We start from the raw sequence: 24,817 nt of genomic DNA, 5'->3' as shown, positions 1-24,817 counted from the left end.
GGTAACCCTAGGCTAACCCTAACCCTAATCATTATTTCTCTGGGGGCAGTTTAGTCTCTTCTGGACCCAGGGCTGAAGTAACATTCTCCTGCCCTCAGGGCTGAGTGGCCTAAATCATTATTTGTCTGGGGGCAGTTTAGTCTCTTCTTATCCTAGCGCTGAAGTAACATTCTCCTGATCCCAGGGCTGAGTGGGCTAAATCATTATTTGTCTGGGGGCAGTAGTCTCTTCTGGGCCCAGGGCTGAAGTAACATTCTCCTACCCTCAGTGCTGAGTGGCCTAAATCATTATTTGTCCGGGGGCAGTTTAGTCTCTTCTGGTCCTAGGGCTGAAGTAACATTCTCCTGGTCCCAGGGCTGAGTGGCCTAAATCATTATTTGTCTGGGGGCAGTTTAATCTCTCCTGGTCCCAGGGCTGAATGGCCTAAATCATTATTTGTCTAGGGGCAGTTTAGTCTCTTCTGGGCCCAGGGCTGAAGTAACATTCTCCTATACCCTCAGGGCTGACTGGCCTAAATCATTATTTGTCCGCGGGCAGTTTAGTCTCTCCTGGTCCCAGGGCTGAGTGGCCTAAATCATTATTTGTCTGGGGGCAGTTTAGTCTCTTCTGGTCCCAGGGCTACATTTGTTCCAGACTGTTGTTGGCAGAGGGCCGGTGAATGTCTCCTGGTCTAAGGCCCGGGCATAAAGATATTTCTAGATTTTTTCCTCAGGCCCCTCATGTCTGCCCTGGTCTCAGGCTGCCCTGCCCTGTCTTAGAATTAGTTTGAAGGCAGTGTCATTTCCTCCTTTTAAGTTTTGCCTCAGATATGCAAGTATCATGGTCATAGCTCGTCATAAGTATCCAATTTACTGCTTCAGGAGAAATACATATTTTTATATTTAGTCTTTGCCTGTTATTTTTCTTCAGTATCATGGTTATGTTCTAGTATTTTATACCCTTAATAAGTAATCTTTTTTTTTTAATCTACAGTATACTGCAGTTACATGGATAACCTCACAGAAGCTTGTTGGAAGTAATGTAAGCTTTAGCGCAAGTTCTATCAGGAGGACTCAAACTCACGCGTGCCAGTTTGCCAATCACCTGCATACACCTGCTTTATAAAGAGTCCAACACATGTTTCTTGCTGTTTCGTTCCACCCCACCACCACCAGGTCTGCCCCAGTCTACCGTTCCAGGGGAAGGCTCCGACCCGGCTAGTCCTGGCAGGATATGCCGATTCCACACTGTTGGCATCGACTTTGCTCAGTTTTAAACGCTGTGCACTGGTAAACCAGCTAGGTTTTTCTAGATAAGGGCAAGTGTAGCCTTCCATACAGTGGCAAGACAATGTGCTTCTCATAAATAAAGTAAAAGGATAGTAGGTGATAAGTTCTGACTCTTTTTTTTTTCGGACAAAAAAACCCTGCTATTAAGAACTTTGATTCCCAACTTCAAAGTAGGCCTACCATTTAACTCTGGGTATGTTCAGTGTTGTTTGTAGTATAGGGCACAGGTGTGAGTGTGATTAGCCAGGGCATTTGAAAATCTACCTTTTCCTGTGTTTTAATGACAAATCACAAGTGGAATTGTCCACCTAGATGTATTATGGATAGATAAGCAACATTTGCTACAGTCCACTGGAGAGGCTGGTACACTGATCTATCCAGCGTACATCTAGGTGGACACTCCCAGTGGGATGTCAGCAAAACACACGGAAAGGCAGATTTTCCAACGGCTTGTATTGACTATTAACACTCACACCTGGTGGCATAATATCACCCATTTAACAAGTCTCGTTGGAGTGTCCTGTCAGTAACCTTTTAATAAATGTCCACTTAATTGTCCATTCATTCTATTTTTTCTTCCTTTCTTTTTTTTTTTTTATAATAGGGGTTGATCAATCTCAGAATCAAAAGAACTAATTTAGTTTTACAATTGGACTATATAGATTACCATAGATTAGTTAAAAAAAATCCGAATTAATTAGCCAACTCATTTAAAATAATCCCTGTAGTCCAGCCAATAGTAGTTTTGTAATACGTTTCGCTGTAGAAATAGCCTTCAAGTATTGTTAGCATGCAGTTAAATAATTTGTTTGAAAAGAAAAGTTAGGATCCCAACCTTTCATTCATTTTATTATCACCCTCAAACACACCCTCTCACGCACAAAACGACAAACACAATCGTTCAAACATTAAGCTGTACAGTACACATTTGTTGCTTTGAAGTAATTAATATCCGTATCCAAACACTTGTGACCCTAACCAAGAAAATGGCCACCAGACTTTCATGATAGTTCATTTACTGACGCCTGCTCTTCAATTGCGTATAATAACACCAAATAGGAACAAACCCGTCAAATATCTTGGGCAGTTTAGAATTGGAACCATTTTACCGTAGCGCAATTAGCCTCACTCATTTAATTAGGGGAAAAAGGCAGCATTAGCTTCTACATTTCTATAATGATTTTCTGGTCACGCACTTTAAAATGTGAGACGGTTTATAAGTGCCGTTTGTGTGGTTTGGGTATACATGATTACTCTTGTAGGACTAGTAGAAGTACAGCTCAGTTTCAATAATGAAACGGTCAGACTTTAAACCATTGAACATTGAAAACCATGGCGACATGGGGATCATCACTGTCAATACACAGGAGATTACATTAAAAAGCCAATAATATATTTAAGGACAATTGTTTTTTGATTAATCTGTAAAGCAACTTAAATAGTATATATTTTTTTTTAACAGGATCACAAGCCACCATTTTTGTTCAGGGCATTAGATGAGCTAAAGCACCAATTCATCTTCATACAGTGTACGGTATATGGTTGATCCATTTGAAACCTGCATTGCAGAAACCTCCAATAAGTGGTCTGTTGGCTGCTTTGGACTCGAGCCGTTCTGGATCTCTCCCCCCGAGAATCTCACTTCACAAACTAGAATATTTTATTTTTAATCCTTGGGAAGAAAGGAAGACTGTGTCCCTCAAACTTACCTGGAATTATTAACGGACAGGTGCATCCGATGTTTTTAACTACTTAACCCTAAACATGCTCCACCACATAGGCCGTTGTGCCACTAACACTTTTCTAAAACATTTTTGAGATGCATTTCTTGGGGGCTTTTTGTTTGAGACCAACTGCTAAAGTGGGCCTAATTTGAATTCCCATGATGGAGAAGTTGACATTAACATCCTCCTACGGATATATTTAACAATAGATCAATTTATGTAGAAATTCATAGAAAACCATTTGAAATAAAATAAGTGAGATAAAACACATTTGATTTCAAGGCAAATTGTAAAGATTTCTTGAGGAAAAAGACTGCACTTAATTAGAGCCACTTCTTCCTTGTTCACTCGAGTAAACCATTCCGTTGGGTCGAAGGATAGCCAACAGTACAGTCCACATCCAATCACAGTTGCCCATAGAGGCTAGTCGTAATAATAGTGCATGCTGCAGTCCAACATCACTACCACTTTGTTGAGATTTCTTTTTTTCTTTAGAAAATCCACACTTAATCACATCATTCTGTACAAACAAGGAATCTTTACATCTAGGTATATTATCAATTGAAAAATAATAGCGAGAACCTGCATTTCGACACTGCATTTCCCTTCACTGCCATCCAAAAAGTCATTTTACAGCTACTAGCCTTCAAAGTTAATGCCTCAGTGCCGTTGTTGTCCTTTCATCCAGCTACTGGCAAGAATGTCAGAAAAGTTGTAAACTTAAGTACAGACTACTTGAATCAGATGGCGTCTCCAAGCAGAGTCCTGGTCCATGACCACGTTGGATGTAAGGATGGAAGAGACTATGGCCCCTGAGGAGTCTGAGGAAAAATTATCCAAACAAAAATATATTGCCTATGGAATATCGGCCGATGCATGCTACCACAGAAATAGTAAATAAAAAAAAAAAGACACGACATCCTCTGGCCTGAATAAAGCAAAGTCAAGTGATGAGCCATTTGAAGGAGACTTGATGAAGCACATCTGTTTGGGTCTAACCACTCCACCACAGCATTGTATCGGAGATATCTATGACCACTAGGCCAGTGAGCGGAGCGGCAGCTTCCAGGGCCATACTCCCAACTACTACAGGGAATTATACAGAAGAGCCTCTTTTCACAGCCACACCATTGGTCTATTGGACCATACAGAACACCAACACCTGCTCCTGTCCAACATCGGTCCCCGTTCTCCTACTGTGATGATTCCATGAAGACGCCTTTCTGAATGAGGCCAAATTCTTCTTACACCCTGACGCAGCCCAATGATGGTGGTGATCTGGCTCAATCTAGTTGACGCTGGCCACTTGTCAGTGTGCGTCTCATTGTTAAGATAAATGAGGGAAAGTTTGGCCAAAAAAACTTTTTGTTCCATTAAGCTCAAAGTGGTACCCCCTTCAAAATAAAAGCCCCTATTGGTCCTCTCGTTATTCATAGTCTGAAGTAGAACATGTTTCTAGTGACAATGTTTGAAGCAAATTATCATTCATCGGATGGCCCATCGTTGCCATGGCGATTCAGACGGATATCTCGTAGGTGGTGCCCCCTACTCCTGTCACTTTCTTCACCGCTCCGGCCTGGGGTTTGTGGGCGGGACTCTGCGTGGAACCCGGCCCTTGATAGGCTGCTCGTTGACGGTGGGACATGCCGATTGGGTGGGAGGGAGAGGAAGGGGCGGAGCAGGGGGCGGACACAGAGACGGTGTGACCCCCGTTGGTCCGGTTCAGCGCCTTCATCTGGAATGGCTCATCCCTTCAGGAGGACACAAACACTCAAGTTACACTCTGGAGCAACCCCAGAAAACATCTTCATGTTTTTCCAACTAACCATGCACAAATATGAGGTTAGTGTCACAACACACACACACACACACACACACACACACACACACACACACACACACACACACACACACACACACACACACACACACACACACACACACACACACACACACACACACACACACACACACACACACTTTTTTTTAATTACACTGCTCTTCTCAATGCTGTGGAACGCTCCGTTCACTTGCATGGGCCTTCACAAATTCCGGCGGTGAATTATGTTTCAATGAATCACTATGGATAAGCATGTAATGACCGCTTTCAAGGAAGGTGGATTTTTTGCCTCTGAATCACATCTTTGGTATGACACCGCAAGTAGTCCGGTAACATATCAACCCCAGCGTATTCGGTTGCTAAATGACGTCAATGTCTTCGGTGTCTATTTCGCTGCTGATCAACACTACGAATGGTAATTGTAAAAAGACACACCGTGTGAAGTTATTTTTTCGTTTTGGCAAGTAGCCGTGTAATAAGCGGGATAATGTATAGAACGTCGCCGGTCATTATCATAAATAAGCCCCTTCAGGGCGAAGCAAGACACCTCCGCCTGCGTCGGTGTCCTGTTCGCCCTGTCTGGGCTTATTTCCCGATAATGACCGGCATTCTATACATTATCCCTTACATATTTTATTTCAGAATGCAGATTCTGAAGTCAAATATTACTTCACTGTATACATATTTCTGTACTGTTATTGAAATATTTGCATCATATTCTATCAGAATATACATTTTAGTTTTGATACCTTAAATTTGCATTTTGTTAAGCATCAATATAATAAAATCTCCCTATGATTATTCAGATGATGAACTCTATGTAGCCCACTGATCTCGAACCAGGGTCTGCAAACTACTTGCAAAATTCTCAAATGCAACAAAAAATATTCCTGCTTTTGCAATTGCAAATATAACCAAACTAAATCCCTGTAGAAGACCAAACAGCAGAACAGTGAGGAACAACAATATGAGGAACACGTTTCAGAAAGGACCACAACAGATCGGTTACTGGAACGACGGATTGCATGCATCAGACGCAGATGGAACAGAGAGGCTGAATCCTGGTGTTTGCAAAGGACTAACAAGCATCACACAAAGGGAGAACGACAAGACCACAGCAAAAAGAACAACACAAACTCAACCCATCAAAGGAGCCATGAGCGAGAGGGAAAGTGGAACTCACAGGATATCTGGCAGGAGGAGGAGCAGGAGCAAGGGAGGAAGAAACGGGAGGAGGAGGGGGAAGAGGAGGGAAGGGAGGGAGGCAGAAAGAGTGGAAGCGGGGGTCAGGTGTCAATCAGGTAGTCAGGGCGTTCAGGCGGGCAGATCATTGATGTGGTTTCCAAACGGCTCGGGGGTCTTTACTCACTTGGGTGCCTGGGTCCCCCCCCCACCACCACCCGCCCCTGCCGCATTGGCGGCGGCCGTGGCGGACGCCTTCCTGACGAGCCGGTACTGCATCTCGGCGGCGGCGGCGCTGGAGTAGGATAGGGACTTGCCCAGGGGCGGGGGGTGGGGCGCGTGGGACAGGGCGGTGTGGGAGGAGGCGGGGCCAAGCGGGGCATCGGTAGAGCGCGTGCGGTAGGGGTAGTGCTGGGGGGCAGAGAAGCGGGGCGGGTGGCGGGCCACCGTGGCGTGGTGGTGGTGGTGGTGGGACGAGGAGTGGTGGTGGTGGTGGTGCTGCGGCGGGTGGTGGTGGAGGTGGGGGGCGGTGGCCGAGGAGTCGTGGGGCAGGTGGGCATGGGGCGTCTCCCCCAGGAGCCGCTCACGCTCGGGCGGAGGATGGGGCGGGGGGGAGGAGGAGGAGGAGGAGCGGTGCAGGTGCTGCTGGTAGTGCTGGGCAGAGCGGTGGTGGTGGTGGTGGTGCGGGGAGTGCGACGACAGCAGCGTGGCCGAAGACGAGTGCATCTCTGCTTCCCGCTGCTGAGCCGAGAGGAAGGGCGAGCTGTAGCCGCCCGTGGCTGGGGTCCGGGGTCGCCCTGACGACAGCTCTGGGGGGCCCGGCTCCTCCCCACCTGCCAGCAGGTTGTCGTACGACAGGCTGCCGTTGCGGGACGGGTAGTGGGGCGGCGGCGTCTGGTTGGCCAGACTCTTATAGCTTGCCGAGGTGTTGGTGTTGCCCTCCGAGGCGTGGGTGGCGCTGCCCGGCATGTGGGCGGAGCTTCCCGTCGTGTGGGCAGAACTAGACGAGCGCGAGCCTCCGCCCGACAGCACGGCGGGGTCCGAGAAGGAGGGGTAGGAGCGCCCGCCCAGGGAGTAGCCCGGGATGCCCCCCCCCGCCACCTCCCGCGCACCCTCCCGCCGCTCACCCCCGGCCCCCCCGCCCCGCTCCGAGGGCCCGTCAAGGCTGGGCTGCGAGCGGAAGCCCGGGGTTTGGCTGGCCTGCAGGAGGGAGGAGGAGGAGCAGGACTCCCCCCGGCCACTGCCCACGCTCTCCCCCCGGCTCAGCTGCCGGGGGAGAGAGAGAGGGAGGGTGACATGAAGAAGACACAGGCCGATGAGGAAGGACAACATTGGAAGGAGAACATTGATGGAGAGAGCGGTTGGACAACATTAAAGATCTGTTGGACAAATAATGCAGATTCAATATTAACATAATATTTGATTGAATTACCTATTAAGCTAATTATTAAAAGGTAATACCTTTTGATAATGTGCTTTTTAAAATGAGCAAATGTGACATTCCCTTCTGAAATGTCACTCTGCTCATAAAAAGACAAAGTATAATAATGTTTTTTTGTTTTTTAAATGAGCAAAATTTCAGATAAATAGGAAGCGTAGCAGGTTATGCTGCTGGCTCGATAAACTCGAAACAACGGCGATTCCAACATTGATAAGGGGAACAACATCCTATATTTTGTGGGACAGGTGAAACCAAAAGAAGGGATCAGCTCCTTGGCAGGACAGGGAAAGCATCGGAGGGGATGGATATAAGGCTCCAGGAAAAGAAGATGAAGAGAAAATATAAATGATGGAGTGGTTGGAGAGACCAACAATAAAAGGATTGAACATTGGGGGCCATCTGGTAGGATTAATGCTTTTAGATGTAGTGCCCTGCGCTGTCATTATTTACACAGATTGCTTCTGCAGAATATTTTAAATTGAAAATAGTAACGCAAAAACAAAAATCATGGCAATATTATTGCATAAAAAATAAACAAGCATGTATTCAAATATAATGTTGCATTCCCAAATGCATCCCCATGTTCAGAACACTCGGAGAGGGTTAGGAAGTGAAATGAACTAAAGAATATTAGCTAGCTGCCATCTAAAGGGGTTGATAGGCAAAACAAATAACATTTTTGTGTCATGTTGTATCCTTTTGCCGTTTCTCATTAGACGGTTAATCAATATGTATTATCAATACACTTGGAACGCTGTCGACAAGCCCTCTTAAAGCGATCAACAGGAATTCCTCTTTTACTTTCAAATATCAAGGTGTGTATTAAGCATCCAACAATTATTTTGCACCAAATCTATTTGCAATCCCTTATTTTTTTTTATAAATATTTCTTTCTTCACAATCAAATGTTCCAGGCTTTGAGGGAGTTCAAACTACACAAAGCTGGGGACTTTGATCGCTTTCTAACCTTTAGAGGGCAGCAAACTCAACAAACAGTAAATAATGTTATTAAAAAGGAGATTAAAGAAGGATAAAAAGGATTGAGAACATGCACTTACTGATATTGATCAACAGAAAGCCACTAAGAAACCAAAAACACAAACAAACAAAGATGTGTGAGCCATTCAGATAAAAAATTATCCTTGGACTGAGGAAAACAAGATGACGGGATGGAGTTAAGACACGTTAACTCTACTGTCCTTAACAGCAGCATGCCATGGTCAGAAGTTATACCTCCACGGCCTCTACTGGTTAACAAAACGGGTCTTGTAACAGCAAAAGATGTGAGACGCACTCTACTGACCCTATAGGGTCACCCTATAGAATCCATAGGGTCAGTAGAGTGTTACCTTGTTGGCGTAGGCGTGGGAAAGGTTCTATACCCAGTAACAGTCTATACACAGGGTCAGTAGTGTTACCTGGTTCGCATAGGCGTGCGTGAGGGCCGTGTGGTTCTTGCCCGGACTGTAGCTCGGCCTGAACTTGTACATGGTGGGGGTGGGCGGGGCCTTGTTCAACAAACTGCTCTCTGTGGACCAATCAGAAAGTTCCAGAAAGACTTGAAGTCAACAACACAACCCAAAATAGAGTCTTCTTTTCTCAGATCAGTGTAATATTTCCATGATTCACAAGACGCGGGTACCCTCTGTGTTCGCTCGGGACAGGCCTGGGTAGCGGAGCTCCGGTTTGGGCGGGGGAGGGGGCTCCGCATCACATGACTGGCTTTCCATCATCTCCAGACTCGACTTGGACTGGAGTATACACGCAGAACCAGGGAGATTCCCACACCCGGAGTGGAGGGAGAGCACAGAGTGAGTGACATGAGAATGAGTGACATGAGAGTGAGTGACGTGAGAGTGAGTGACGTGAGAGTGAGTGACGTTGAGAGTGAGTGACGTTGAGAGTGAGTGACATTAGAATGATTGACATGAGAGTGAGTGACGTGAGAGTGAGTGACATGGGAGTGATTGACTGTCGGCCTGCAGAAATTCTTATTTTAAACATATCACTTCACTGATATGCCATTAGTAGGGCCCTATGAAATCCGCGATAACGAAAACGCGGACGGAATCACGGAACTGGACAATAAAAACGGAATCAACTGATAATATATATATATATATATATATTTTTTTTTATTATTTTATTAAGCAGGAAAGTATTAAAAGTAACAAAGTTACAATTTAAAACGGGCCTGTCTTAGTAAAATAACTGATTTCCAGCAGTTTCCTGTTCTTCAGCACATATAACATGCAACAGGGACAAGGCACATCAGACGTCACATTTACAATATGCAGCGGAATGCAGCGGAATTCGCCATTATTTTGGTGAAATTCAGTTTTGAGGGAAAAGGGAAACAACACAGGTGACATTAACGTCACTGAATGTCACTCGCACAACAATGTTAAAAAAAAATCCCCGGTCCACCACGCAAACAATAGGTCCCGCTCCTAACAAGAAGCCGAAGAAGAAGTTGAAGCGCCCGTAATTCGGTTCTAACCCCAAATTCAGAGCCGAACAATATCCAAAACACTTCTATCACTCAGGTGTTTTGTAGAATATGTCTATGGAGTTTGATTCATGCCAAAACCCCGAACACACGCAAAACGTGTTTTGCTCACACAACGATTCACACGCACACAAAACGTGTTTTACTCACGCAAAATGATTCACACACACGCTCAGTGTGGTTTGCAAATACAAAACATCATTCACAAACTAAAGCATTTTGCTTCAGAAACAAATACAGTATGTTTTACACAAAGTACAAAAAAAAATCCTTCAAGTACACAAAACAATTCTACAAGTACGGAACACGAAAGCTGCGCGTGGATCGGAATGCATTTGCGCACGGATCGGATTGCATTTGCGTACGGAACAGCAAGGCGGAAAATTAGTGCCAAAAGTCACATGACAAATAAATGTCCTGTTATTCACACTACACAACAGCAGGTGGCGGTGTTGAGTCAGTTTAAGGCCGCCAGGACGATCTTTTTTCTCCCCAAAATCTTTATTTGATGCCGGCCAAACGTGTGTGGATTCAACTCCATACTATGCGACTTGCCGCCCCTTTGTCACGGAATCGTACGACACGGAGAAAAGCTAGTTTGGGAGATTAACTTGAACAAAATGAGCGGCCAACAGGTGAGTCCAATGGAAGTGTCGCCACTCTGTTTTGGCATCAAATAAAGATTTTGGGGAGAAAAAAGATCGTCCTGGCATCCTTAAACTGACTCAACACCGCCACCTGCTGTTGTGTGTGAATAACAGGACATTTATTTGTCACGTGACTTTTGGCACTAATTTTCCGCCTTGCTGTTCCGTACGCAAATGCAATCCGATCCGTGCGCAAATGCATTCCGATCCACGCGCAGCTTTCGTGTTCCATACTTGTAGAATTGTTTTGTGTACTTGAAGGATTTTTTTTTGTACTTTGTGTAAAACATACTGTATTTGTTTCTGAAGCAAAATGCTTTAGTTTGTGAATGATGTTTTGTATTTGCAAACCACACTGAGCGTGTGTGTGAATCATTTTGCGTGAGTAAAACACGTTTTGTGTGCGTGTGAATCGTTATGCGTGAGCAAAACACGTTTTGCGTGTGTGCGGGGTTTTGGCATGAATCTAACTCCATATATGTCAACATACTATCGATTGGAAACGCAAAGATACGTGCGATGACCACTTGAAGTCCAAAATCCATATGAAAAACAATGAACGCCGTAGCCAGGGCACGCCCCTTCAAACAACAATTTGAGTTTATAAAAAAAGAGTTTATAAGCACTTTAATATTTATGTCATGTTTTTATTTGAAGCACTAAAAACAGTGCAATGTTGTGATGTTTTAATAAATGTAGTCTTCTATCTGATTAAATTGTATTCGTTCGCACTTATTTGACACTCGTTCTGATGATTTTAAGTGTAAAAACGGAATTAATGAAAATGAAAACGGAAAAAACTGAATTTGGAAAAAAATAAAACGGAATTTGGAAAAAAATAAAACGGATTTCATATGGCCCTAGATTAGCATTCTCAATGCCAAGTAAAAGCTAACTACTGTATCAGGAGAAGCAACCACATCCATTTGTTAGAGCAGGCATTTGAATGAAGGACTTATGCTCTCTCTCTCTCTCTCTCACCCTGTGCAGCTCTCCCTGAATGCCGTTGTCCAGGATCTTGGAAGCCAGCTGGGCCTCAGTCAGCTGCGAGCGGAGGAAAGGTGGCTTCACAGCCACACTTTGGAGACGCTTCTTCCTCCCAAGGTACCTGGGGACGGCAGACGCCAGCCTATCAGAACCAGCCCTCATCACAGCCTTCACTTCCAGTGTTGTCACGTTACAACATAGTAGAAGTTGATGTGGAATACAAAGGAAGCCAGTTTTGAAGCACTAATGTGTCGTGAGAAAGCTGTGCATTTGTCTCTAATAATTATGATTGCTTAATGCAATCAATAAGTGTTCTCATTGTGATAATTAATCTCATTGTAGAAGTTGGTTGGGATTTTGGGTTTGTTGTTAATTATTTCATCCTAGACAAGAAGTTCAGGCTGAAACTAGTTCAGGCTAATTAAAGAAGAACAATTACAGAAGCTCATTACAGAATAATTTCAGGAAAACTAATTTAAAAACAACATTTGGGCTTTTCATCAAATAGTGGGTGGATCTGTGTTTGATTCACTGGAAAATCTGCCAAAACTCTTTCAAAGTCATATTTGAAGTGTTGGGCGACACTAGTAAACAACAACAGTGATCACCACTTTCAAGCTGTAACACCAACGTCTCAAAGTGACAACGGCTGTCTTCAGAACCAGACGGAGGAGGAAGAGGAAGCAAGAGGAAGGCGACAGAAGGAGGTCCGTACCGAGGAGCCTGAGAGCTGCAGAGCACATGGGAGATGTTTTTCCAGCAGCCGTTAGTGAATGGGTTGACCCCCCCACGGAACTTCCCCGTCACCTGTAAAGAGACAAGGAGCAGCATTTAGAGCAGCCAATCGCTGGTATTCTCATGTCCTACTCTGAATCAGTGGCGTCTTTGCATTAGGGGCCAGTGGGGCACGGCCCCACCGGAGAACGCTGCCGTGCAGGGCACGAATATACATTTCTTTTTTTTTTCAAAAATGTCATTGAGCATAAGTTAATAATACATTAATTGTTAATAATTAATTACATGTCCGCAGTTTTAATTTGATGAACGCAATTGTTGTAGTGTAGTAGTTGTGTGTGAAATAGTTCGCTCGGTGGGGCCCAGCCGAGATGGCCCTGTCTGCTGCAGTGTAGAAAACTGGTGCTGTCGCGAGCAAGCGCGTGCGCAGCGCCCGCTTCTGTTTCGGCGGTGGGGCCAGAAGTTTAGTGCCCCAAAGCTCTTCTCATTGGCTGATTTGTAGAAAGGGCGGGGTTTACGGCGGGAGCCGATCAGATCTTGCTAGCAAGCTAACGTAGTTACTGTTACAGTTACAGTTAGTTACTGTTACAGTAAATAACAACAAATGGACGTTTCATTCATTAAATTATGAATCGTGTTGAGTATCTGTCTCATGTGAGATTTAGCACTTGAACAGAAGTTGGAGATAAAACATTTGGGACCACATCGCCCGACGGATTTAATCATTATTCAAGAGGGAAAGGACAAGAATAGATCGTTCAACCAGGAGTGGTTCAAGCGGAAAAAAATGCTTGTGTTTCACCTCAGCCACACAAAGGAGACCAGACAGCACTGTCCTTAAAGCACAGGTAATTACCATCTTATCCCAAACTTACTTAAATTTTCACCCAGGATTATCCAGGTCTGAAGCAACCACTCTATCAGGCTAGATTCATTGTTAATTGTACAGTATGGTGGCCTGCAAACTTAATACAACTTAAACCATACATCTTCTTTTTTTGGTATATTGTGAGTGGTGGCTTTGTATATTGATTGCTGTGTAAAGGGTGTGCGCCTTTGTGTTTTTATTGTTGCCACGTTGTTGTTTTCTTGAGTTTTGATATTGTGAGATCTTGAACGCTGCCATTTGGTGGTGCTATTGCTATAATAGCCTAATATATGTCGTCAGATTCGAGTTGAGTGATGGCATTATTCAGCTGCAATTTTGGTCCCCTCTGTCACTTGCTACTGTTTTTGTTGTGATGGTAGTAATATGTGGTATTTCTGGATTGCGTTATAATATTTTCCTGCATGGGCCCCACCAGTTTCCAAACCAAAATCGCCACTGCTCTGAATGCCAGCCAAAATGTATCATGTCACTGGATTCATTCATTAAAAGACTAGTTTGACTGACCTGTGGTCGCTCAGAGAGTGCTTCAAAATTAGTGCCTTACACTCCCTATTCATGCACACATTCACATTAACACATGGGGGCGACAGCCAGCTCATTGGCAGCGGTTAGGGTTAGGTGTCTTGCTCACGAACACCTCCACACTCAGCGAGGAGGAGCAGGGGATTGAACCGGCAACTTAACGGTTGTCAGACATCCTGCTGTGCCACAAACTGAGATATTTCACTCAAAGTCCTCCGCCCATCAGCATCTCTAAAAACTCTGTTGCACTGGGTGGATCGCTGATAGGCAGTGTGAGGGACCGGCATGGTCGCCCCACGTATCTGGGATACTGGGCAACTGGGTATCGCAAGTGTGGGCAAAAATGAGGGCAATGGACTGACGACTAAGAAAAGTGAAGTTGTAATCTCTCCAAACATTCACAAAAATAGAGCAACGTTCAAAAACGAAAAGGAAATGACTGCATCAGTCAGCAAACCAAACTAAGATAACATAAAATAGCATACCATAACATACGTTTCTCGTACTGGCCTCACTCCAAGCCAGCACCACCTTCCGCCCCAAACACCAAATGAAAAGGCCCTTAAATAGGGAAATGGTAATTGGACCAATCAGGGCCATATTGGCCAGACCATTAGATGGGGGAACATTTACCTAAAGCTAACAATCCAACATAACTGAACAGAAAGTACATTGTGTGAATACTAAATAAACATGATACTAAACAAACAATCACCAAATACATATATACCCACACCCTGTGCAGAACCTAAAGATATTTACAAAACAGCTGTTTCTATCAACACCCCCCTGGGCTATTCCCTGATACTTTGATCCTAAGCTCCCTTAGCATACTGCCCCCTACCGGGACGGAAGACCAATTCTATACCAGCCCAATCTAATATATACACACACAATATAATAATAATAATTCCTCTAATGCGGGACAGTGAGAAGGGGGAGGATTTCACCTTCTCACAGGCAGCCGTTCTGTTATTGGCTGGTTTTGTTTTAGAGTATTGATAAAAGATACAAAAGGCCAAACAGGGGCTAGAATTAGAGAATGACAAATTAAATGGACTTATCCAGGCTGAGCCTGCTGGGTTTACCAGTTCATAAACAAATTACTGTCATCCCCTAACCCACTTTAAAATGGGTCACATCGAACAAATACTCAAATACAACTGATTGGAAGAATAAAATAATACGTTTGGTGATGGGATTAACAGCTTTACATTTGTATTCAAATAACAGGGACCACAGGAGGGGGTGACAGAGAGGCCAAGAGGGCAACTGAATAGAAAAACTGAGCTTGGGTACACTGAGCTTTCCAAGGGTTTGTCCAAGGGTAGCAGCCAGGAGGCCACTATATTGCGGACATGAAGCAGGATCACGTACATTGGAGTGAGTAAGGATGCACTCTTCTACCTGTTCGTTGGTGGTTCTGCCTCTGGCCACCAGCACCATATGGAAACCTGTGAGTCCCGCCACAGGAATGAAAAACAGCCCCGCCACGCACATCACTGCCAGGCTACAGTGGGGCATTAAGGACAAGGTACCTTTAGAGAGAATGGCGTGTCCACAAACATTAACATAGAAGTCGCCTGCTTTAAACATTCATCAAATCCCCCAGTTAACCACGTGGACATATTTACATATTTTACTTTTCTTAACATACATAAAATACATATTTTACTTACTTTTCCAGGCTGAGAGGGTCATGGATTGTAGCGTTATCCAAGTCAACCCCTCTTACCTCGTATGAGCTTTGTACCATTCCCCACGTTTTGGATGACAAATTATTAAAAGCCATATGCGAAACAAGTAATGGCTATCCTTCTCTCTGAAGACCCTCACTCTCTCCTGTCTATCACCACTAAACCCATAGAATTGAACCGCATATCTCTCTCTCAATGACCCTCCCTCTGTCCTGTCTATCACCACTAAAACCAAGGAACTGAACTCGATAAAGCTCTATTAGAGGTCCCGCCCTCAGTGCTTGGTGCAACAATGCACCAAGCACTGTTTCCAGGTGGTCCGTTGAGAGAGGACCTCTCCTGAAACGCGGTGGGGTATGGCCAAAGGATACGTGACGATGGCCTGCAGGCGGTCCACGTTTTGCCGGTGATACAGGATGAAGAGGAGGCCGAAGCCGAACACGGCCATGATGTGAGCCGTCAGGGAGAGGAGGAAGAGGAAGAAGTAGCGGTAGTTCCTCCTGCCGATGCAGTTGTTTACCCAGGGACAGTGGTGGTCAAAGTCCTTCAGGGGTGGGGACGGGACGGGGGGACGGGGGGGAGGGAGAGAGAGAGAAACAGGACAGAAACGTTGTTAAGATCCAACTGTCAATAGATGAGTTTCTCGCTTCTTTGTTCTACCTTGGAAACTTTACCAGTTCCGAAGATGAAAGAGAGTCACCTGGTTAGAGGAGAACCCCCCCCCCCAGGTCACCTGGTTAGAGGAGAACCCCCCCCCCCCCCAGGTCACCTGGTTAGAGGAGAACCCCCACCCCCCAGGTCACCTGGTTAGAGGAGAACCCCCCCCCCCAGGTCACCTGGTTAGAGGAGAACCCCCCCCCCCCAGGTCACCTGGTTAGAGGAGAACCCCCCCCCCCCCCCCAGGTCACCTGGTTAGAGGAGAACCCCCCCCCCCAGGTCACCTGGTTAGAGGAGAACCCCCCCCCCCCCAGGTCACCTGGTTAGAGGAGAACCCCCCCCCCCCCCCCAGGTCACCTGGTTAGAGGAGAACCCCCCCCCCCCCCCCCCCCCCCAAGGTCACCTGGTTAGAGGAGAACCCCCCCCCCCCCCCCCTGCCCCAGTCAGCTGGTTAGATGAGACCCCCCCCCCCCCTGTCACCTGGTTAAAGGAGACCCCCCCCAGTCAATTGGTAGAAGGAGCCCCCCCCCAAGTCACATGGTTAAAGGAGCCCCCCCCCCCCCCAGTGTCCTACCTCCACACAGTTGTCGCAGACAGAGCAGTGGGAGCAGCGCGGGGGCCGGTAAAAGCGGCAGGTGGAGCACCACTTCATCCGCACCTGGATGCCCCGGATCTCCACCGTCTTGTAGAGCGGAGCACGGAAGTCATCCTCCTTATCCTCGTCTTCATCCGCTGCGCAAACACACACACACACACACACACACACACACACACACACACACACACACACACACACACACACACACACACACACACACACACACACACACACACACACACACACACACACACACACACACGTCATACTTCTATCCTTGTGTCTCATCCTCTCTGAAGTGATGAGTAATATATCTGAGGATGTCAACAATAATGAGAACTTGGATTAAACACATGGACACACTATTAGCTAGGCAGTGCGAGCCAACCTCTAGGGAAGATTCCAGGATCCATGAAGGTGGCCATGCAGAAGTTGGCCAGGACAAACATGAAGATGACTCCATTGTAGATGGGGACCGCCACGGAGAATCGCTCCGAGAGCCATGGACAGCTGTGGAGGAGCATGGAAGAGTTAAGCAAGGGTTAGTCCCCAATGATTCCGCTGCTTTTAGAATGCAAGGGTCTAGAGTCAGCGACTCTGGATTCCGGTGGTGCAAGAGGCCGGTGCAACTCTCCTGCTCTGATTGGGTTTTCTTTGTGCTGTTAAACAATAATGATGTAAATCTCTACATTTGTAGCCTTCTAATAACAATGGCAAATCATTCATGATGCATTTGCCAGTGATTATTTTGCTAATTTTTAAGCACACAATTACTATACAGAAAACATCGTAAAATGCGCCATTGGGGTACCCATCTTCTAACCAAAAACGATCCATGTTTCAGCGCCATTTGTGATTTTTTAAATGTCTCTTGCAGTGCATTATATTAATTACACCAAATACATTTCATTAAGTGTTGTGAAATTAAAGGCCTTTCATAGTATAATAATACTTGTCCATTGTGAGATGTGAGAGATTCACGTGACACAAGGAGAAACTGAAAACATTGTACAGAAAATGAATGATGCCGGCAAAGAGAGCAGTGTGTGTGTGTGTGTGTGTGTGTGTGTGTGTGTGTGTGTGTGTGTGTGTGTGTGTGTGTGTGTGTGTGTGTGTGTGTGTGTGTGTGTTAAGGGGCTTTTCTCAGAGTGACAGATGTTGACCTATTTTCTCTTGCTTATAGAAAGTGCATGGTTTGCTGCCCACCACCTACACAAATGACCAGGCATGCAGGCCCACACAGACAAACACACACACCACACACACAAACTCACAGCCCCTCAACGAACACTACACAGGTAAATGTTCTGGCGTGCTGCCTCGGTCCCCGGGAAGTATGGGCTACTCCGCTATGCCGGATGACGCCGTGACACTGAGGCATCGTCTCTGAATATATAGGCATCGCCGAATCAGATAAATAATAAAGCTGGATTCCAATGTGGCTGAAGGTGATAATCCTAATTCCCGGGTTAGTCTCCTCTAACACAGGGGGTGTGAGCCCCGGTGGAGCAGGGTGTTTGTGTGTGTGTTCGCATCACTCACGTGAAGCAGAAGAACAGCGTGGTCGACCCCACCAGGAAGAAGGTGGCGGCCGACACGGGCACGTAGCGAGACGGCCGCAGGGGCCTGCTGGAGGAGGGGGCCACGATGTGGGGGAGGGGGGAGGAGGACGTCCCCCCGCCTCCGCTCTTGGTACTGCTGCCTCCGGTCGGCATCACTTCAGGGCCTGCTCGTCCGTCTGGACGGTGGGCAGTTGCCTTGTGTGTGTCGGTGTGTATCAGTGTGTGTCAGTGTGGGATTGAAGTGTTTCAGGAAGCTCTTCGTTGGGGAACTCGCTGACAGAAGGGAAGGGAAAGTAGGGCTTGGGAAGGACAACAGCTTCAAGGAGGCAAGGGGATGAGAGGCAGACTACTTTCAGTAGGTATGTTTGGGTGGAGGGGAGGGGTTTTAGGCTATGACCCCTCCCCCTGCTATTGGGAGTTTAATGGGTTTGAGATGGGAACCCACTTAGTGGGAGTCCGATTAAGTTCTTTCTTTGCAAGGAAAACTCCATGAAAAGAAAATCAACTGGAGAACAGAAAGGGGAGCCGGGGGAGGGGGCTAGGGAGAAAGCGTGAGGAGGAACTGAGCAGTCAGAACCAGATATATATAATAATGTCAAAGGAGAGGGCAGACGATCAGGTCCAAATGATGAAGCGGTCTATCTTTCACTGGAACCTGAAGCGCAGGGGGAGGATGGCGAAACGCGGGTGAAAAGAAGGCACTCAGAAACATACTCCACACACCAACAGGCCCGCCCAGGCTCTCAGGCCGTGCGCCAATGACCACTTGACTGATGCTAGCAGGGCCCCTGTGTAACTTGTGCATGTGTGACGTGTGACAGAGGCGTATTGGACTCTCCCCTGCAAGGCTGTTTTGTCAGTTTATGATGAACAAAAAAAGGCAGACAGGGTCGATGATAAACAAGTCACCAGGATTAAAGATGAGTCTGCCGTGGTCACAACACACCTTAACAGGCTCTACTCCATCATCAAGCACATTGTTGTGCTATAGACCATGTGATATAATCTAACATAAATTAATGCATGACTTTGAATTGCGTGCCTGTTTACTTTTTTTAACCACTTCTTGCACAAAGATCCTTATATCTATATGTCTTATTGTTAAATGTTTCTTTCCACTCACTACCATGGGTTGTGCTTGGAACCCAGAATGGGATGAGTGTAAAGTTGAGGCCTGTGAGGTATGCAGGTGACAACAAGCACGGGGGGGGGGGTCTAAGGAATAATTTGGGATATAAGGAGCTACGGTATGAGAAAATAATCAGTGTCTTGTGACTTTGTTTCTTCTGCCACCTGCTGCCAACTCAAGAAAAAGCGTCCAGATAAAACATAAAAGCATCTAATTTTTACATCGCTGGTCTCCAGACGGAGAAGGTTTTGGTCTGTGTGCCGAACGAAGTGATTTCAAATACAAGGCTCCTGCCGCATTGTTCCTCAGTGTTTCAGTCCAGGAGTCTTCCCAGAGGAGTCAGTTGTTGAGAGGCCGGCCTGTGCGCTAGCTTGGGACTCCCTCGTGGAGGCATCTCTTAGTGCTGCAGAAGGCCTTTTGGGACCATCTCACTTGGAGGTTTCAGACCGGAGGGACGCCATGATGAGGGGGACCAAGCATCCGGAGTATAACGAAGAAAAAGAAAACCCTGCTGTACATCCATTTTCCATTTAATGTGATGAATAAAAAAGAAATATCTTTGTAGTGATGCGCAAAAGGATGAAAAATATGAAAACAAAACAAATTTGTTGGTGCCTTGAATGCAAAAAGGGTTTAAAATGTAAGGAGAATATAAAACAGAAACTAACATGGGAAAAACGATAACTTTGAGGTGCAGCGTACGCTGGGCTCCGCCCCTTTAGTCACGAGCGCTGTGGACTCTCAGACCCGTGGCCTTTTTCTTCCTTTTCCGCCTTGTGCTCCAGGGACTTCCTGGGTCGATTCTTCCGACTTCCTTCCACAGCATCGACGGCCCAAGTAACGCCCTCCACGGCTGCCCCGGGGCCTGAGGACCCACCCAGCGTGGCTCAGTGTCGGGCAGGAGGACCGCACAGGGCCTGGGATGGAGAGCTTGGGCCCCTGGCTTTGAAGATGTGGGGGACGCAACGGAGAGATGCAGAAGGAGAGGAAGGCGGAGTTCCTGTGCTTCGTCTTTACATCCAAGCGCTGGTTGGGAGGGACCACTTTATTTCCCTTGCTTGTTGGGGCTCTCAAATGGTCGGTCATTGAGGAAGGCCATCTGCCTGGTCTCTAAGTGTTGAAGTCCAAGTAGTAGCGGACCTCTTGTTTCTTCAGCACCTCATAGCCCTGGAATGAAGAGAGAGAGATAATGTTATAAAAGCAGGTTACGTTGATAAGAGATAAGAGAACCCGGAACTGTATAGGTAACGCATGTCCAAAACCGCAACACAGAAAATGGATCAATCAAACCGATGTGGGTATTAATGCCAAAATGAAAGACATATTTAGCTAAATGGATTTCAGTTGATCTAAATTAAAAAGTTGTCAAGAACTTTAAAAAGCATCTGATCCTGAAAACCAAACAACAAAACCCTATCATTTCTGTACGATCTGTTCTAGGTCCACAGTTTGAGTTTGATTAGTTAAATTACTTGATATTTGGGTTTCATGTTAATTTGGGCTCTGTATTAAAAAAAATCGAAATTCATTCTTGCAAAATTGACAATCTATAGCTTTGAGTTGTTTTTGTATCCATTCAATGATAGTGATTGTTTAAAAATAGTGAATATCTCATAACTGGAGGTCTGGTGTACCTCAGCTCCTCAAGAGCTCCTGATTGGTCAGAAATGACCCGCGAGCTGTCTAAATCTAAACATCAGGCAGAGGCGTGCCCGCTGTCAACCAGAACAGATATTTCACTCACTATGCCGATGGGTGACTACTATGGCATATCTGACAAATTACCCTGAAATTATTGGTTTTAAATCCTACCTACAGCACAACACAAATCATATCTCTGATGGTTAGGCAAGCAAACCACTTCTAAAATGGTTTGCTTGGAGGAGCCATCAACACCCAGTTAATGTCGGCCCCACCTTCTATCCCTCTCAAGATGAAAGGCCTGTGACTTACATTTGAAATATATTATCTTCTACCCATTGTGAAATGTAAAATTATACAGATTATAGAATGCACACTACTGCACTCTTACTTCTGTGGTGTGAACCTATCGACAAAAAGGAAGACTTGGATTTCTAAGCCATTGTAGTTCCCTACGAAATCAAAATATGTCTGATATAATGCCATGCTAAGCTTATTATTTATTTGAATCAATATGATTAGCGCGAATAGCTCACAATAACCCAGCAGCACATCTCACCAGGCTTCATAGTGCAACTCAGAACTTGCTCAATGCTGGTGGTTATCATCTCCACAAACGTCAAACAACATCCTTGACCTTCTCCTCGTGCGTTAGTTACCGACTTGGGACATTCAGTCACATGTTGAAGATGACTAAACAGAGTGTAACATCACATGTTGAAGATGACTGAACAGAGTGTAACATCACATGTTGGAGATGACTGAACAGAGTCTAACATCACATGTTTAAGGGGACTGAACTGAGCCTGCCTTGACAACTCAGTCATCAGTACCAGCCGAGCGGGGACCCGCTCTTCACCTGCTTGTTTCTGTGTGTATTTTATAAGGCATTCTTAATTAAAAATGTATGAATCGATAAGGTGGCAACACAATCTATGAGATAACTTTACTGATCGCAACGTTTGCCTGCACGCCGCTGACGAGTACTAAATGCAAATCCATCAAATAATAATTGATGGTAGAGTTCAATTCTATACGACATAAGGATAGCTGAGACTAGCAGCTACGTCTTCACTTAACACTTTGTAAATCTAACAGCCAGATACAGGTCTACTCACCACAGCAAGCTCACATTTGGTTTCACCTTTGACATGATGGCACCTGCTCCAGAAGAGAGACGCTGATGGGTCTTCTGTTCCAAAAGGGAGGATGTGATGGGTCTTCTGATCCTGAAGGGAGGATGTGATGGGTCTTCTGATCCAGAAAGGAGGATGTGATGGGTCTTCTGATTCAGAAAGGAGGATGTGATGGGTCTTCTGATCCAGAATGGGATTTGATGGGTCGTCTGATCCAGAAGGGAATGTTTGATGGGTCTTCAGGATTTATTCTGGACAGATGTGAGGGTCCTTTAGCGATCCATGAGCATCACTGTCAGGCTTGGAGGGTCTGGTAGCTAAGGAGCAGCTTCTGGCCACCACCTTCCCCGTTAGCTCCCGTCTGACGTTGTGTTGCTCCAGAGACGCTAGCTAGCTGCTGCTACCATTAGCTGCGATGGGAACGCTTCATTCGCGTTAGCCACTGCTAAATTAGCACTGGCTAGCAGCTCCAACAAAGGCAGCTTAATAACCAAGAGGTCGAAGTCAATGTCCATCACATGCATACATCTTCTTTTACATCCACAGGAGCCGTTGTTATACAGTCAGAAGAACCGGAAAGGGGCCAGTGTGTTAGTGGGCAGCACGGTGCAGGAGCAGTGTGTTGGTGATACTTGGCTCTGATAGGAGGGTTGAAGTGGCACTCAAGTTACGTCAGCGAAATCGGTGTGTAGGATTTAATGAACCTTCCGTGTGATGAAAACGTCATGAATCGACTAAATTACCAACGACTGTTTATTAACTTTAAAAAATGTACATCATGATATCATCATAATAGAAAATCGTTTTGAATGTCCTGGTTGCTGTTAGTAATTAGTCAATAAGCTTAAATACCGCCCCCTTTCAACACACACATTTAATTCTTAGGTCTTAGATGGTCTTTGTCCAATGGTTAAAAAAAACATCTCCTGCGCCACACTGCCAGACTGCCTATCACTGCTGATATGGAGCAGAGCTTTGCTAATTGTCTAGATTTTCGGAGAGCCCTGGCAGCCTTGATCCACTGAAAAGGTTGTGGACATGCCCCAAGCTGCAAAAAATATTAGCTTGCATTGGTAGCCTTCATAGGTCCCTTAGTATTTCCAGAATGGGCTGGTATTTAACGATTTTATCGTTGAAAGCAATTTCCATGTAGGCCTACAGATCAAACACACAGCCTATCTCAAGTAAGAGCATTTCCCTTCTGTCTCTGTTTAAAAACACAATATCAGGGAGTATTTGGGATGTTACTAAACACATCAATAGAGATGTTAAACCATTCCGGCATGATGCGTGAATGTTTGTACATTGTCACATTTTCTAGAAATACTTCTTTAACATTGCTTGAAATCAGATCGACAAGTCGGTCATGGTGTGCAATATCCTTTGTACATAGTACAGCCATTCACAATATGGGCAACTGATTCAAGTTGATGGCCAGAGTGCATTATACAGTGTGGATGGTGGTGTGCAGGGTACCATAATGCCAGATTGTGTTTGGTAGGTAGCACCTGCAGTCTAGCTTTGGCAGTGAAACAGAGGATGTCCTCCCCAACAGCAGCATTTCTGTACATGGAGTGGGAAGCAGAGTGGTCGGCAAAGTCTAGGCATGCTAGCTTCCCCTGCATTCTATGTCCAGTCCAGTGTGGTTTGGTCTCTGTTTGTTTTATGTTAAGAAGGAATCTCCTTGCTTTTGTGTTCTGTAGTATGTGTTGTGCCTCGTTGTGGTATACAGTAGCCTCTGCGGTTATAGATGGGTCGGTGACAACTGCATCAGATGCCTGTGGTGCTGTGCATGAGTTGTGTTTTGTCCATTCCAGTTTGACTGTCATTCTGTTGCACAGATCATTTAGGTCCGGCCAGTCCGACCGAACTCCAAAGCCTGCAGCTTGTGAGTCCAGTTTCCCGCTGCTTTTCCTCCCAATGCCTAGGATGCTGTCCTTGCCTGCTTTGGCCAGAGGGACCTTCCTCTTCCTGAGGTCCAGCAGGAGGGAAGCTCTGGCAAGCTCTCTGACAGTGGCATCATCATTGTTGTGCATGCTGATGAGGTGTGTCAGCCTGGTAGCAGTGTATATCCCTTCCACGGTTCGGACAGCCAGGCCCCCCTCTTTATGTGAGAGGAAGATGAGGTCCCGGGTAGAGTGTAGAGAGTTCAGCCCTAGCCATATTCTGACAGCCTGTACTGTTTTATTGTTCATGTCCGGTAAGACATTTTGCAGGATGTGGACGTTTACAAAGAGGTGTTGAACCTTTGCCAGGGCCAACTCTCTGATAGCGTCCAGTTTCATGACTACAGGGAGTGGGGAGGAATCAATTAGATCGATTCTGTTCTTATAGGCACAACATAGCTCCTGTGCCTGCTCCCCCCACTCACCCGCAATGTTGATGTTCTGGCCAAGATAGGTGTATGACTCGTGGCATGAGTAGACCCTGTTAGGCTGTCCCATTATTGTGAAGGAGGGTGGTTTGTCAGATTTGGCTTCATACCAGCGGTTGCCACCGCTGTGTCGCTCATAAAGAGCTGCACACTTGTTGTGCATCACCTCCAGCCTTGACCAGTGAAGAAATTAATCTGTTCTGGCCAGCATGTTGTGTATGACACTTTCGTCTCTGGAGGACACCTCAACATCATCAGCGTAACTCTGAACAGGGTTTG

The 24,817-nt window shown here is 45.9% G+C and overlaps 1 protein-coding gene across 2 annotated transcripts; it reads right to left on the bottom strand.

Moving 5' to 3' along the window:
- Positions 1 to 924: 924 nt before the first annotated feature.
- Positions 925 to 22,801, bottom strand: zdhhc5a (zinc finger DHHC-type palmitoyltransferase 5a). 2 transcript variants are annotated; one of them, XM_056585118.1, is made up of 12 exons: positions 22,147 to 22,801; positions 18,239 to 20,554; positions 17,085 to 17,206; positions 16,673 to 16,830; positions 15,813 to 15,985; positions 15,152 to 15,254; positions 12,314 to 12,405; positions 11,593 to 11,719; positions 9,098 to 9,206; positions 8,874 to 8,983; positions 6,202 to 7,280; positions 925 to 4,743 (listed from the first exon to the last, which is right to left on the bottom strand). In XM_056585118.1, exons 2-12 carry the CDS (start codon positions 18,409 to 18,411, stop codon positions 4,509 to 4,511), a joined length of 2,481 nt encoding a protein of 826 aa, XP_056441093.1. In that variant the 5' UTR covers positions 18,412 to 20,554; positions 22,147 to 22,801; the 3' UTR covers positions 925 to 4,508. The 2 variants fall into 2 exon arrangements, with proteins under 2 accessions (XP_056441093.1, XP_056441095.1); XM_056585120.1 differs by having other exon boundaries at positions 22,161 to 22,801.
- Positions 22,802 to 24,817: the final 2,016 nt, after the last annotated feature.

The sequence above is a fragment of the Gadus chalcogrammus genome, chromosome 3 (assembly GCF_026213295.1).
Source record: "Gadus chalcogrammus isolate NIFS_2021 chromosome 3, NIFS_Gcha_1.0, whole genome shotgun sequence".
In the NCBI taxonomy this organism is placed as follows: Eukaryota; Metazoa; Chordata; class Actinopteri; order Gadiformes; family Gadidae; genus Gadus; species Gadus chalcogrammus.
This window is presented reverse-complemented; position numbering and strand designations above follow the sequence as displayed.